Here is a 15,962-nt window from a genome sequence, read left to right as displayed (position 1 = left end):
ATCGGTTGATATATATGCCAAAAAATAACTCGTACATGGCTAGCTACCTATTGAAGGGCTTCTTTGGTATTAAGTACAAAATCAATACTCTCAACTGTCAGGAACAAACCAAGCAATTAAGAGCCAAACGTACCAAGGCAATAACGGTGCTGAAAACATTTGGGACACCTTACTTTGAATTCTTACGTAACATAAAATGTTATCCAAAATCCGGCTTCCAGAAAAGTGCTTTACATTTCGGTAATTCTGTTAAAATTTCATACCAAAAGAAGTCATTCATAGGTAAATCAAAGCAGCTACTTGTCTTGAAAGAGTTATTTTAATAAAACCCTAAATAACACTGCTTTACAACACTGAAGCAATAATATTCAAAACAGTGTATTTTACGCACTGCAGATAATTTACAAAATCAATGCTTTTGCTTTGACATACAGCCAGAATCAAGAGCATTTATAAGCACATTTTACATAACATATCAACACAGCACACATCACTATGGTATCTGAAATTAAGAATGGTATTAAAGTTCACATTTGGATGAAAATAAAATTTTAAAAGCCTAGCTATGCCAATACATTGCGTTCTTTTGCTGTTAGGAGTCTAGAAGTTCTCGGAAAGAGCCCAGGGAAAGAGTCCAGGCACATACTGCCTTACATGCACAGAAAATTGTGAGAGACAAAAGCGCACCAGGGCTGGCGCTGAGCTGGGCCCACGCACCAGTCCCAGTCACACCCCACTTCCTTGGTACGCCTCCAAAACTTGAGTTTATGATTCCTCAAGTGGGGCAAAAATACACTGAACAGGTCACAGGGCCTTTGATGCTAACAGGGAAAAGACATAGGTGGCTGGAGATAACCCAGGAGACTTGGAAAACAAAAACCAAACTGGCTAAGCCTTAGGCAAACTTTTCTGCAGCGCACGGTCCGCTGCCTGGGCTGCCTTGCTGGGGAAGGGTCAAAGACCGCTGCCCGCCGCGAACAGGCCCGCGCTTCCCCCAGCTTTGCGGGGCATGAGATGGACAAACTCCGCTTCAGCCGGGCGGGGCGGGGCAGCAACCATGCCCAGACCCGGCCGGGCCAGCCCGGCCCCACAGCGCGGCGGCCTCTCGCCGCCCGGGGACCCCCGCCTGGGCCCGGACAGCCCCGGCCGCTCCGCACAGGGGCAACGCGGCCTTGGCGGGGGGCGGACCACCGCGGGCCCCCGCCCAGGCCCAGGCCCAGCCCCCTGGGGGCCCAGCGGGCGGCCTGCGCGGCACCGCCCCCGGCTGCCCCGCTGCTCCGCCCCGCCGGGAGCCTCCGCGGCCGCCCGCCAGCCCCGCCAAGATGTCTGCGTTGAGGGCTACTCGGGTGAGCGGCCGGGCCGGGCGGCGGGAGCGCTTGGAGGACATGAGGCCCGGGGGGACGGGGCGGGACGGGGCGCTGCTGGCGGCCGGCGAGCGGAGGCTGGGCGGGCGGCAGGCGCCGCGGTGGCGGGGAAGGAAGGGCGGCAGGCCGAGGGAGCGCTGCAGGGCGAAGGGCCGTGGAGCTCCGGCCGCCTCGGGGCCGTGGGGCGCGGGCGGCTGCCGCGGGGCGGGCCCGGCTCCCGCCGCCCTGACCGCCCGCTCCTGGCCGTGACAGCGGGAGGGCCGGGGGGCTGCCCGGGAGCCCCGGGGGGCAAGGCTGTGCAGGGCTGAAATCCGCTCACCGCTCTCTTTTTCCTGTCTCTGCATTATGTGTGAGCCTGTGGCCTTAATGGCCTGAACGGGTGTTGCCTGTTGCCATCTGTGAGTTGTTGCACGGCCTTGGGGCTCCTCATGGGCCTAAGGCCGTGCTGCCAAGTCTTGAGAAACACCCTGTGCAGGTCTGGCACCTCCTGCTTCCCACTTAAACACGGGAGACGGCTTCAAAACGTCAGGGTTATTAGCATAAGTAGTACAGCTTCAGGGTATTTCATACAGTGCATTTCCTTAAGCATACCTAGCTGTACTACTTATGCTAATTTTTTAAAATATGTGTGAGGTATAATAGTTGTTTTTCTGAAGTACTAACATTCTGCTGTATTGAACCACCAATAACCTCCTTGCTTCAACCTAGAAAGTAAAAAATATTTCAAAACTCAGATAGTACCTTGTTTAGCATTTACACAGGCCTTTTTCTGGTTTCCCCGTTTCCAGAGTCATTCATGAGTCTGAATTAGTTGAAGAGCCCTTCCTCAGGGCTTCCTGGCAGCAGTGTTATTTTGCCCCAAAGTGATGCACCTTGGCCATGTGTCCAAAGTGCTGCCGTGACAGTGTCAGCCAGGGAAGAAATCTCCACCTGAAGCCAGTTGGTGTTTTGTAATGCTTTAGCCAAGGGAAACCAACAGTTAGTTAATGCCTACCACGGGGCATTGGTATTTCAAGGTCAGCCTCCTGACACGTTGCACCAGCAACAAACTGCTCTTGACAACTCTTTTCGTTTTTGTCCTGAGTTACGTGAGGGGGAATCAAGGTTAGTGACCTTAGCGGATTGTTGTCCTATCTTTTTATGTGATGTGCAGCTTTTTGAACAGGTTCTGTAGTCCTTTTGGCATTAAGGTAATAAAAATTGCGTCACTTCCATGAGTATCCTTGTCATACCCTTTTCCTGCCAGCAGATTATTCCAGTGTTAGTCTTCCCACCTTAATGATCATCTTTCTGATTGTGAGAGAGCTTATTCAGTAGTGCAAGGAAATGCAGTAGGAGCTGGGTCTCAACATGACTAGCAGTAGCTTGTCACTAAATCTAACTGTTCCTCTGAGTCAAGCAATAGGAAAGTTGGCAGAGTAGACAGCTGGTCGTCCAAATTCGTACATGTGGCAAACCGCGATCCTTTGTCACTTGATCACTCATGCAACTGCCAGGTATGAATCCCACCTGTCCAATTCATATTTCTATTTGTGGGGGGAGTGTTGAGTGTTTCCAGAGTAACCTTCAGTGTTCACCTTGCATACTACTCTCGTACAAAAACCACAATAGACATAAGTTCTGTAGTATAAATTTGACAGCTTCTTTCATATAGGGCATCGCTTTTAGCATTTGTTTGAATATAGTACTTTCTCTAGTGTAGACAAAACTTTTTGGTGGCAAAGCTATGTATGACTATCAAGGGCTGCTCCTTAAAAAAAAGAAAAAAAAATTATTACAATGATCTGGCTTTTTTTCAACCTCATCTTGTCTTTTTCCAGATAAAATAAGGTATAAAACATTCTGAAGGATCAAGGTTTTTCTAGATGTTTGTTGGTATTGTTTGTTTTGTTTTTCTATAGAAGAGTGGTAGCGGTAACACAAAACTTAGCAAGATGCCATTTTGTAATGTCTCTGGCTTGTAAAAACTTGAAATGAATAATATATTGCCAACTGGAAAATGCAGTCCTGTACTATTAATAAACTGACTTAATAGTGCAGTTATATCATAGCCTCCCCCTCTTCTATGCCTAGCAGCGGTCTTTCTGCATTTCTTCACATTTCAACTTTATAGATGTTTTCAGTATCCTCTGGAAATACTTTTTTTCACTGTTGATACCTATTATTGTCTGTGTTCTTCATGCTTCTTGTAACTTCGTAACCATCTCTACATAGCATTCTTATTTTTAAGAGCATGTTTATCTACCATAACTTAATTTTGAAGCTACCGGTTGTTCCCCAGCTATGTAACTTTCTGTAATGTCTTTGTCTTCTAGAGTTTCCAGTAAAATTTCTGTGATATTTTTGCAGTTTTATGATTAGTTCAGGTTTTTTAATGTTACGTAATAAGTGACTGTTCTGATCATGCTTTTTTTTTTTTTCTTTCTACATTTTCACATAAGAAAATCAAGAACAAGCCTTTTCTTAGTGTTTAGGCTAATTTGTTTTCAGCCAGTATTGATTTGAGTCTTTCTAGGAATTTATCCAGTTAAGTATTTTTCACTTTTTTTCCCATACGTTTCAGAGACTCATAACTATTGGAGGATGAGAGAGAGTGAAACAATGTTTTAAAATCAAATTCAGACATGTTTTTGAACGGTATTAAGGCATTCTGAAAATAGCTGTAAGAATAATATTTGTGGGCACTAAACTTAAAAAAGCAAAGAAGGCACTTCCAATGAAAAAGAATAAATTTGTGATAAGTATTAGGAAAAAGAATAGCCTTCCCTATTAGAAGGCTGCTGGGTTCTATCCTATTTGGAGTATAACAACAATATCACTAAGTGTCCATGGCAGCAGCTTATTAAAAGAAAGCAGACATGAGTCTGGAACATTATCAAAATATTCTGATAGATATCGGTTAATAGGTAGGTTGTTTTTAAAGTTGTGCTGAATCTGCATGTAGGTAAACATTGGCTAGATAGAATATTCGCTAGTGGGCAAGAAAATCAGGTTTGATGAGTGTGTGTATAAATGAAAGATATATGTACTGCTATGTCTTTGTGAACGTAAATTTTAATTATGCTTAATTATTTTAAAACAATCGATTGCGCAATACTTAAAAGTGGATACAGCAGTTCACTCATGCTCAGTGCTGTTAAAGCCTGGGATTCCTGGTATAGCTGTCAGTTCATGTGAGCGCTGCTTGCCATAGAAACAAAACTTAAGGCAGGCAAGAATTCTTTTATCACTGTAGTAATTGTATTATACCTGATGTGATACGGTTTCTAAAGAGGGATTCTACATTTAAAATTGTGCTGCAGTCAGGCTGGTAGCAGTAGGAGACTTGAGCTGTAAAGATCTTTACGCCTCATGTTCTTTTCTCTTCAGCAAATACTTCAAACCATTGCAGGGCGTGGATGGAGGTCACATTCTAGTAAACCTGCTCAAAACTTAGCTACAGGCAAACCTGGAGCTGGCTTTAGCTTTGGTAAGTATTACATTTTTTGAAAGAAATACAGCAATTAAGGGCAAATTGCAGAGTTTAAAAAAAAATCCTATATTGCAGTTCAACATGAATTTAAAATGAACATGTGTATTCTAAATAGATTTCTATTCTTTAAAAAAAAAGAAGTTTGAAAACCAAAATTACTTTCTTCCTCAGCTCACGCAAGTCAGGTATGTGTGTAGTGTTTATAAGGTTTTCTTCTTTTAACTCATGTCTGTCTGAAGCTTTTTTATTGCCAAAGTGTCTTAGCTTTGAACAATTATCTCACATTGCCGTTTACAACATTAAAGTAATTAAATGTAGTTGTAGCTGAGCTTGGTTATAAGGAAATGTTATAATGAAATTCATCCTCATCTTGGCTTCTTATATACGTAAAGCAAATTTAGTGCATCAGCAGCTAGATGTTTGAAACTGAGTAGCCAGGATCTTTGGACAGCATCTGCCTCCTCCTCTTCCTCCATTTAATTAGCGCAGCATTCTTCTTGTTTCTTTTGGTGATACATTTTATGTTACACAGTCCTCTCTACTCCATTTTCAGTATTTTGTGGATAATTTCGTCAGAAGTAAGTGCATTGTAGGTGGTGGTGAGAGAACAGTGGAAGTTTTCTCCCAGGAGGAAGAGGAAGCTGAGCTTTTTTGCTTCCTGGAGAGGCCCAGGAAGTGGTGGTTTGGGTTGTTCTGGAAGGACACTCTTGTCTTCTCTTTTCTCCTAGTCTGACAACTGGGGAAGTTAAAGATAGTAGAGAATTTGTGACCTCCTTGTTTGTTTGTTTGTTTTTTTTTTTAAATAGAACTTACTGATGAACAGAAGGAGTTTCAAGCTACTGCTCGTAAATTTGCTGCAGAGGAAATAATTCCTGTTGCTGCACAATATGACAAAAGTGGAGAGGTAAATCTACCATAGTGTAAGGGAAAAAAAATAGACTTTTATCTTAACCTGCATAAAATTTAACATGTTGATTGTGATGAATCAGAAGGTGATTTTTCCCTGTCTATTTCAGTATCCTGTTCCGCTTATAAAACGGGCTTGGGAACTTGGTCTTATGAATTCACACATACCAGAAAGCTGTGGTAAGTAAACATTCTTTTTAATCTGTAAAATGAAACAAAGAAAAGGCATTAGATGAGATTTATATATGTAATTATGGATTCTGTACAAAATAAACAGTTGCATACTTGAATAATCTAAATTTAATCAGTAGGCAGGTTGACACATGCAAGTGTTACTAGGTGTGAATGTAATCAGGAGGCAAATTAGACAGATTATGATTTAGTAATTTATGACCAGATTTTCCTACCATGATTACAACTGCCTAATGTTCCCCTAGTGCACTGTGTGAGCTGATTAGGCAGAGAAATTAGAAGGTCATATTTTGTTCTAGTCTCTGACACAGGCTGGAGCAATTTAAGAGTTTATTCCAGAAGGACAGTTTTTCAGTTTAGATTAGGTGCAGTACAGCAGTGCTTTGGCACTGTTTAGGTATATGAGTAGCCATAGAAAAAATGTTAAATTATTTTCTTTTTTGCATTTATACTACCTGAAAAAGAAGTTAGGGAAGTGTCCATAGCAGACCCCTTTTTTTGGAAGAGTAATCAGAGGGTGTATCTTGTATCAAAAATTTAATAAACGAGGTTAAGGAAGAAAGAGACAAAAGGAGCAGTTGTGAGGACCAGATTTATTCAGCCACAAATTCTAGAAAAACTGATCTGAGTATGAAAAAAAAGGCCGAAATAGCTGGACTACTGTAGTGTATAATCACTTGGTTATTAAATGAAAAATTACAAGTGGCAAATTGGACACCATTGCTTTAAAAGGTCTCCAAGGGAGATCTGGGAAAATACATACTAGTAAGCCTGATACACCATGTAAATTAAGAGCAAGTAAGATGAAATACAGAAATAGTGGGCACAGATAAACATGATGTGCTAGAGAAGGGGTTTTCTGAAAGGAGGTCATGCCTCATAAAATCATTGGAGTTCTCTGAAGTAGCTAATAAGTGTGTGAACAAGGGACGCCTGCTTGATACAGAATGCTTGAACTTCCAAAATTAGTTTTAAAAATCATCTGGTTTCATAGTGGAAAAATTAGCAGCACAGCCTTGCTGGGTCTTGTGCTATTTGGAATATCTATAAATAAACTGGAAAAGGGGGTCAATACTGAGGTGATAGAGTTTACTGATAATACTAAGTTATTCAGTGTAGAAAAGATGAGGCTGGTGCAAAGAGCTGCAGGAGAAGGTCATGAAACTGAGTGACTGTTAAAATGGCAAATGCAATTCAAAAAAGGAAAAGTGATGTATATGTGAAGGGAAAGAAACAATCCGAATGTCACAGAGAAATGGTATCTTCTGAACTAGTTACTGCCTCTCAAAAAAGAGATTTTTGGGTTTATAACATAAAGTCCTGTGAACATCAGCATAATGCTCAGAAGTGTTCAAAACCATAAAATTTAAGGTCAGAAGGGACCTTTAAGGGCATGAAGAAAAAAGCAGAAGGCATAATTATGCTGCTGCCTGAATCCAAATTGCACTTGCCTCTCTAATTCATTATGTAGTCAGATCCTTCCATCTCAAAAGAGTATTGTGGAAATGGAAAAGGTTCCTAAAAGGATGACAGAGATTATAAAAGATGTATCTTCTGTGTGAGATGTAGCTTCTGTACGAGAAATGACTAAAATGTCAGTGTCATGGAGAGTATGAAAAGGGATTGATAGTTCACTGTCCCTTTCAATACAACTAGAAGGCATCAAATTAAGTCAGCAGATGGCAGGTTTAAAATAAATGAAAGGAGATGGTTCCACATGCAGTGTGTAGTTAATTTCTGAAACTCATTGCCCCTGGATGATACTGATGCTAAAATATTACATAGTTTCGAAAATAGACCGGGCAATTTCACATAAGAAATGTCTGTCAAGGGTTAGCATAACAAAGATACCAAAGAGAGGTATCTCTTTGGCTGAGGAAGTCACCTGAAGGCTTGGGAAAATATTTTTGAGGAAGTATAGTTGTATTGTTACTGTATTTGTATGTACTTCCCAAACCTGTCAGAAACAGGTTACCAAGTTGGTTGTCTGACTAATGACACTTCCCCCCACCCCAAGTGCCGTGAAGCTCAGGAGCCCTTTCTCTGCTTCCTAAGAACTCTTAGTTCTCAAATGTAAAGTAGTCAAAAACTTCAAGTGGTACATTCTTGCCACTTTGTGCAACTTGTCCCGCATTAATCACACAATAACTCTGGAACTGTGATGCGTAATTTTCAAATCACCTGTTAGTCTTCAGACAAAACTTTATTTAAAAAGCTTGCATGACAATGTCTAATCAAACATGGTACACAATCAAATGTACGTGGGGGAATACATTTTGGTTAATTAATTTGTGTAAATCACTAATATGTTCCAATTTAAACCCATTTTAGTAAATTAAATATTTCAACTGTAGGTGGTCTTGGCCTTGGCTGTTTTGAAGCATGCCTTATTACGGAAGAATTAGCTTATGGATGTACAGGGGTTCAAACTGCCATTGAAGCAAATTCCCTAGGGGTAAGTTCTGTCTTTTCCTATGTCCCTTAAACTAGAATCTGTGCACAAAAAGATGGATTAATGGTCTAAATATTTTCTTTCAGGAAATGCCCGTAATCATTGCAGGAAATGAGCATCAGCAGAAAAAATACTTAGGAAGAATGACAGAGGAACCACTGATGTGTGTAAGTATAACTACTACACAGTAGAATATTTCTAAACCATATTAATCAGTATTACTCTTCCCTCCTCTTTTTTCCCCCTTTTTTTTTTTTTTTTTTTTTCCAAAACCACTGACATGTACTCACAACTTAGCCCGTTTCGGTTTGTAAATAAACAGTGGCATTTACTGAAAGTCAGAGTGTGAGATACATTCAGTAAGAAAATAGGTATTACTTGGAAAATCGTCCCCATCCTGTCACTTACCAAAAGTTAATACCTTTTATTTCCCTTTCAAGAGGGGATGTAGGCATTTAAGAAAAATATGAAGCTTGTATAAGGAGAAATTCAACTTGGATGGGAATTAAACTCTATTTGTGATCTTAAATATTATATAAGCAGTACTGGTTACGTAGAAAGAAATAAATATTCATGTGCAAAGCATTAAAATCTGAACAACTAACCCTCATAAAATGAAGGACACGGTAAACATAAGATGTTACTCAGTGTTTTTATTTTCAGATTTTAAAGATCCTCAGCTTTCACATCAGAGTGTGTGAAGCCTGAGGAAGTAATGATCTAAGGGTTACAGAATGGTTCTGTTTGATTAAAAGTAAAAGACTATTTTATGTATTATTATGGCTTTATGAAGAAATTTAACCCATGGATGTTTCGATTCTTGCTCAGACAGCTGTTGTGGGGTTTTTGGGTTGGGCTGGTTTTTTGTTTCTTATTTTTTATTTAATGTTTTGGGTTTTACCATGCAGTTCACTTAAACCTTTTAGAGATCAGTTTGATGCACATAGGCTGCAATAATAATTGGTTGCCTAAAACCAGAACTTTTATTTCTCAAGATTTTGCATTTTATTTTCTTTTAGGCTTACTGTGTAACAGAGCCTGGAGCAGGCTCTGATGTGGCTGGTGTAAAAACAAAGGCTGAGAAGAAAGGAGATGAATACATTATTAACGGTCAGAAGATGTGGATCACAAATGGTGGGAAAGCAAACTGGTGTGTTAACTGTTAACTCATGTTATATTTTCTGCTGTTATGTTATATAGTGGCTTCTCCCCTCCGCCCCCACAGTTAAATTCTTTAAAGATCTGTTATAAATCTGAATGTTCATTGTGTTTCAACACACTACACTCTAACTTCTGACCAGTTTATCAGGATAGGATATAAGAACGCAGTCTTGAGAGCTGTGCAAAGGCTAAAAAGGAAAATGAGCAATGACGTGACAACTCCTCACTCAAGAAGACCTCTCGAATCTTGCTGCTATCAAACAAAATTAATTCTGCTTTTTCTTCAGGGCAGGACAGCAACAGTGTGATTTTAACTTGCGAAGTACTCGAGAGGCTCGCACTACTAGCCACCGTGCTTTGTAGTTGTGGTGATTGAGATCAGTTGCTTCTGATTCTACTAGAAGCACCTCTCACTTCTAGTGAAGCTAGAAACACTGTTGGATTGTGGTGTTACATTTATTTTCTGAAGGGAAGACATTTTCCAGCTGTCAAAGAATCCAGATATTGCTGTGGTGTCTATTGAGCGTGCTTTACAGTATAAACCTCTTTCATCATGTCTCATATCTCACTGATTCGCAACACACAAATTCTTCTTAATTCAAGTGGAAAAACCTTATACATTTATCCAAACACTGAATTTTCTAGTTAGTTATTTCCTTGTTTAAGGCAGACCATCAAAGACAATCTACCAGGTATCTTTTGACATTACTGAACACTGTGAATATGATTTTCAACTTTTTAATTTCTAATAGAAATATTTATTTACAACTTAGAAGAATAAAATCAAGATCTTTGAAATCAGGTGATACCATTTTGCATGCAAGAATGTATTTCCTAAGCATTAATTTTTATGTACGTGCTGTGAATATGTTTCTTTTGTACTGTTCATGAAGCTGATAATATCATAAAGACTTACAATACATGGAAAAGGTGGAGAATCTTTGCATGTTGAGCGGACGTAATTTGATTAAATTTTATGGAATCTTGAATCTTTGAAACGTCCTCTCTCGCTTCCTCTCAGTTTGTTTTTGGGAGGGGCAAGAAAAAAGGGTTGTTAACTTACAGATAGAATTTATTATATGGTAGAAATGCACATAAAAACATTTAAAATGTTAGCTAAAAAAGTATCTGTTTGCTAATTGTGGGGATAAACTGCATCCCTCCTCTTTGTTTTACACTAGGTATTTTTTGCTAGCTCGTACCGATCCAGATCCAAAAGCTCCTGCAAGCAAAGCCTTTACTGGATTCATTGTGGAAGCAGATAGCCCTGGAATCCAAATTGGAAGAAAGGTGAAGACTGTATCTCTTATTTTACAAGCCAGGAATTATTGTTCAATTCTAAACCAATAATGCAACAAATTACCATTGAAGAAAAAAGAGTGTTATGCAACTGAACATCTTCATATGCTCATGTACAATGATCTTTTCATTTTCACAACATACGGAAACTATTCATAAGACATACTTAAATATAATTTTATTAATTCAGATAAGGAGTTACTCAGAATAGTCTAAAGATGACTTTGAACAGCTGCAAAGGAATCTTCGAGAACTATTTTATTGACAGGTGCCAGTAAATGTGAAGTAGTATGCCTTGAAAGGATAAGAAGCAAGTTGGGCAATTTTAACTATAAATATGCTCACAGTGAGCTTGAATTTTAGCTATTGCTGGCCGAGGAAGAGGCCTTGGAGGCACTGGTGCTAGTTCTCTCTTTAAAAGAAAAAAAAAAAAGTACTATTTTTAGTAGTAGGCCAAACTGGATGTTGAACATTAGGAAAGGAATCTGAAAACTTGAAAATCTCATTTATTTATGTACTTGTAGTACACCTGTACTGCCTGCATATTAGATTCCTTACTTTTTCCACACCCATCTCAAAGGATATAGTTGAACTAGAGAAAAGCAACAAGACTGATTACAGCTACAGAACTGACTTCATGTAAGGAGAAAGTAAACTGCCCAGCTTAGACAAATTAACGTCAGTGCAAAACTAGTATTTGTTGTGTATATGGTAATTCTTAGATGGAAGTATTTTGGGGGAAAAAAGCATACTTTATGCTTTGAGTGAGCTGAAGAATGGAAACGAAGTGTACCTTTGAATAATCCAATTTAGTTGCACCTCTGCAAATTTCCCTTTTCAGGAAATGAATATGGGTCAACGCTGCTCAGATACAAGAGGTATTGTCTTTGAAGATGTGAGAGTCCCAAAAGAAAATGTATTAATAGCTGAGGGAGCTGGCTTTAAAATCGCAATGGGAGCTTTTGATAAGACCAGACCACCTGTAAGTATCAGAAATAACTTACTTATAAAGTATAGTAGGAATTTCTGATGTTTTTTTATTCTGTGCTATATTCAATTCAGGTAGCAGCTGGTGCTGTTGGATTAGCAAGAAGAGCACTTGATGAAGCTACTAGATACGCTTTGGAGAGAAAAACCTTTGGGAAAGCAATTGTTGAAGTAAGTGGGGGTGGGGGGGCAGAGAATATAAATAAAAGCTATGTTTTCATAGAATCATAGAATCGTTTAGGTTGGAAAAGACCTTTAAGATCATCCAGTCCAACCATTAACCTAACATTACCAAGTCCATCACTAAACCAATTAAGGGTAGAGTAGCAATTTCATGTTTCCTGGTTTTCATACCAGATACACTACTACTGATTTTTCAAAGTTATTCCTTGATTTATTTTTTTTTTTTTAGTTCCTCAATTTTTATCTCTCTGCCATTTTGGGGTTTCCGAGTATATAGGTCAGTGCCATTTAAGCAAACTTAGCTACTTAGCTAGCTATGTGGTAACTTCAGGAATTTTTCTATAATTTCTCAATAATAGTAAAAGCAGAAAGAAAACTGCCCACAAACCTGAAACTCAGGTACCATCAGGACGTTCTTAAGTTTTTCAGTGCTAATAAACAGGGATTTTCAGGAGAGGAAAAAACCTCTGAGGTATGTGAAACAATGCACAGTATTAGTACTAATAGAATATATTGCCAATCACACCGCTTACCAGTTTTAAAGAAATATGAATAAACAGCAAGGTAAATACCAATCTCATAAACAGTAAAGAACAACTTCAAAATTCAGTATTTAATCCCTATGATTAAATGGATATGAGAATTAGAAACTTAAAAGTCTAATTCAGCATACAATTATGAGAGCCCGATCCATATTCTGTAGAATTCCTCTAGTACAATTTACTGAGTTTGTTGAAGAGATCACTGTATTAAGAAGGCTATATTTTTCTTGAATGTCACAGAATTTTAAGCGGGCAACGTTAACCTCGTTTATTTCATCATTCATAGCACCAAGCAGTGTCTTTCTTGCTTGCTGAAATGGCAATGAAAGTGGAACTTGCTAGGATGGCTTACCAAAGAGCTGCATGGGAAGTTGATATTGGTCGCAGGAATACCTACTATGCTTCCATTGCAAAGGCATTTGCTGGTGACATTGCAAACCAAGTAGCTACAGATGCAGTACAGATTTTTGGAGGAAATGGATTTAATACTGAATATCCTGTAGAAAAACTGATGAGGGATGCTAAAATCTACCAGGTAAGTACAAGAGAGAAAGTGATCTTTATAGTAATGCATAAATTTTATATAAAAGAAACGAATGGCTACTTCCTTCAAATCATGATGTACACATACAGAAAGTTTTTAGAATGAATGCAATAATCCTTCAATTTAAAGAAAGATCTTCATTCAAATCAGGCAAATTCTTGCATATAAAAGTCATTGCACTGGACCAACAACTCAACCCACATGAGAGAAATAAATTACAGGTTTGGTTTTGGTTCCACACACACCTCCCCCCAGTATGGTCACTCTTTGAAATTCTTGGACTCTTACTTTTGAAGCTCTTGAACTCTTAGAAAAAAACACCATAGAAAAAACTGATGAAAATGCTTGCTTGCTTTGGTATTCTGTAAGTAGAGATGGTTTATGTATAATGCTGTTCTTGAAAACCTTCAGTGATGGAAGTCCTCTGACCTTCCATATGTATCCTGGACTGGTGCCTGCCTATAGTTTAGCTCTCCTCTCAGCCTGAACACTAAAGCAGCTGCTTCACCTTTTTCCTCATAAGTTGTGGGCTTTTTTTGTTTGGTTGGAGCAGATCAGTAGATTGCAGGAATCTGTAGGGGCCTGCTGAGGCCCCTACCACTACACTATAAGCAGTTTGGGCAGGCTGAGTTCATAGCAAGCCTGTTTGGTCCCTTGGACTGTATGTCCCCGATACACATGTAATTGTAAGGGTCCAGTTTTAAGCTTGGACCATTATGACTTCGTTAGGGATTGGTGGGTATTTGGTATATAGAGAAAGCAGAGCTTCCATTTCAGTTTGCTCCAGAAGGCCCCTAGCATTCGCAAAACACAGTCTGCTCTATGAAGTGGATCAACACGGGGTAAGCAGCAGCAGTCAGAGAATTCACTTTGGGAATGAGCAATTTCTTCTCAACCAAAAAGTTAATGTGAACACAAGTTACAGCATCTTTTATTTTCAAAAAGCTTTGTAAGGTTCTTGGGAAGATTATTCCTATAAGTGAATGGGAAAGTGAATTTGCATGAATCTGAGCAATTTGCCAGACCAAGTTCTGGCAGAACTGGTTGCTGAGACACTTAAACCCCTAAACTATGTTGTCTCAGCCCTTGCATTACATTGCAGTATACCTGCGGAGCATATGGCCTCTTTCAGGATTAGAGCTTCATATATGCTTTGTTGTCTATCTTTGACTTTGCTGCCAGCAAACAAATAGAACAGAGGGATGATGCAGACTGTTTCTAGAAGAAAATGCAAGAATACATGATTTAAAAAAAACCAAAAAAACAAACAAAACTGTATAGGAGAGAGTACTAGTTAACAAGAAGCAATGGAAATAAATGGACCAAAGAGAACATTTGGTATGACCTTGAAAGGGTAGTCAAAGAAAATACACCACTTTCAGCACAAGTCACCTCCTCCCCTCCACCTATTGTTTTAAACCCTACTTTGTAGAACCTAAATTATGTATTTTCTTCCTCATATAAGAAATTTTCCTCATCCTTCTTTACCCACCATGTCTGTTTATTTTCATGAGAGCCTTACTGAGTTTAGATAAGAGCACCTGCGAGAACAAGACTGTCTCTCAACATCTTCTATGTGATTTATTCCACTTAGCCTACTGTAGTTACTCTGTCACACTGGAATTTTCTGTGTTCTGTGTCTTTCTGCACATCCTGATCCACACTGGGTTAGTGCCATGAAGGCTTAAAAGTGTAGATCTGTTAAAACCTTTTAAAAAAATCATCAGCTAACATTATTGCAATTCTTCTTTTCAGATTTATGAAGGAACTGCTCAGATTCAAAGGATGATCATAGCTCGTGAACATGTTGGCAAATTTAAGGCTTAAAGAAATGCATAAAGTGTGTTTGGCACTGCTGTAGTGTTATGTGTTCTCAGGGAAGAGGATTTTAGTGCATTTCTCAATAGAATTAAAAAGGCATTGAGAAAAACAAACCCCTTTCCTTCAAAATCTTTTTATTCTGTACATTATTAAGGACTACTTCTGTTCTCCCTGTCCAGGCCCTCACCTCATTCCTGACTAGCAAAGCTGGTATTTTCTAAACATTCTGAATTCCAAAGTGATTGGTTGTTCAAATACAAAATGGGCAGAAAATGAGAACCTCACAATGCAGTGTTTTCTCACTATAAAATTAGATGATCAGAACGTTATTTCTGGCAGTCATTGCTGCATGTCAATAAAATTTATTTTAAGAGAAGCATGGTTGGTTTTTATTCATTTTGCTTGTCACATCACTTAAATTGTATTTTGGGTAAGTTGTCCAGTGTCTGAAATACGTTAATAGCTGTACTTCAGTTCCTACTATGCTACTGCCCACAGCAGCTGAACAGCCTTTCCAGTTCAGGATTGCTGTTGTGTTCATGTGCATCTGTTCTGAGGATTTAGATACTATCTGTCGTGGTTTAACCCCAGCTGGCAACTAGGCACCACCCAGCCGCTTGCTCATTCCTGCCCAGCCGGATGGGGGAGAGAATTGGAAGAGCAAAAGTGAGAAAACTCGTGCGTTGAGATAAAGACAGTTTAACATGTAAAGCAAAGCTGCGCACGCAGGCAAAGCAAAACAAGGAATTCATTCACTGCTTCCCATCAGCAGGCAGGTGTTCAGCCATCTCCAGGACAGCAGGGCTCCATCATGCGTAACCGTTACTTGGGAAGACAAACGCCATCACTCTGAACGTCCCCCACTTCCTTCTTCTTCCCCCAGCTTTATATGCTGAGCATGACATCACATGGTTTGGGGTATCCCTTTGGTCAGCTGGGGTCAGCTGTCCCAGCTGTGTCCCCTCCCAACTTCTTGTGCACCCCCAGCCTGCTTGCTGGTGGGCTGGGGTGAGAAGCAGAAAAGGCCTTGACTCTGTGT

The 15,962-nt window shown here is 39.6% G+C and overlaps 1 protein-coding gene across 1 annotated transcript; it reads left to right on the top strand.

Moving 5' to 3' along the window:
• The first annotated feature begins 1,302 nt into the window (after positions 1–1,302).
• Positions 1,303–15,293, top strand: ACADM (acyl-CoA dehydrogenase medium chain). The gene is made up of 12 exons (XM_075710081.1): positions 1,303–1,346; positions 4,734–4,833; positions 5,643–5,740; positions 5,853–5,922; positions 8,289–8,389; positions 8,473–8,553; positions 9,406–9,536; positions 10,729–10,837; positions 11,688–11,828; positions 11,909–12,004; positions 12,845–13,093; positions 14,858–15,293. The coding sequence occupies exons 1-12, from the start codon at positions 1,323–1,325 to the stop codon at positions 14,927–14,929; spliced, it is 1,272 nt and encodes a 423-aa protein (XP_075566196.1). The 5' UTR covers positions 1,303–1,322; the 3' UTR covers positions 14,930–15,293.
• The last annotated feature ends 669 nt before the right edge of the window (positions 15,294–15,962 follow it).

Source organism: Pelecanus crispus, chromosome 5 (assembly GCF_030463565.1).
Source record: "Pelecanus crispus isolate bPelCri1 chromosome 5, bPelCri1.pri, whole genome shotgun sequence".
NCBI lineage: Eukaryota > Metazoa > Chordata > Aves > Pelecaniformes > Pelecanidae > Pelecanus > Pelecanus crispus.
The sequence above is the reverse complement of the archived record's forward strand: the minus strand, read 5'-3'. Positions and strand labels throughout refer to the sequence as shown.

Excerpts from the sequence above, each read along its gene's own strand:
- ACADM (XM_075710081.1), top strand. The coding sequence starts at position 1,323 with ATGTCTGCGTTGAGGGCTACTCGG. Across the intron at positions 4,834-5,642 it reads TGGAGCTGGCTTTAGCTTTG|AACTTACTGATGAACAGAAG; the intron begins GTAAGTATTACA and ends TTTTTTAAATAG. Across the intron at positions 12,005-12,844 it reads TTGGGAAAGCAATTGTTGAA|CACCAAGCAGTGTCTTTCTT; the intron begins GTAAGTGGGGGT and ends CATCATTCATAG.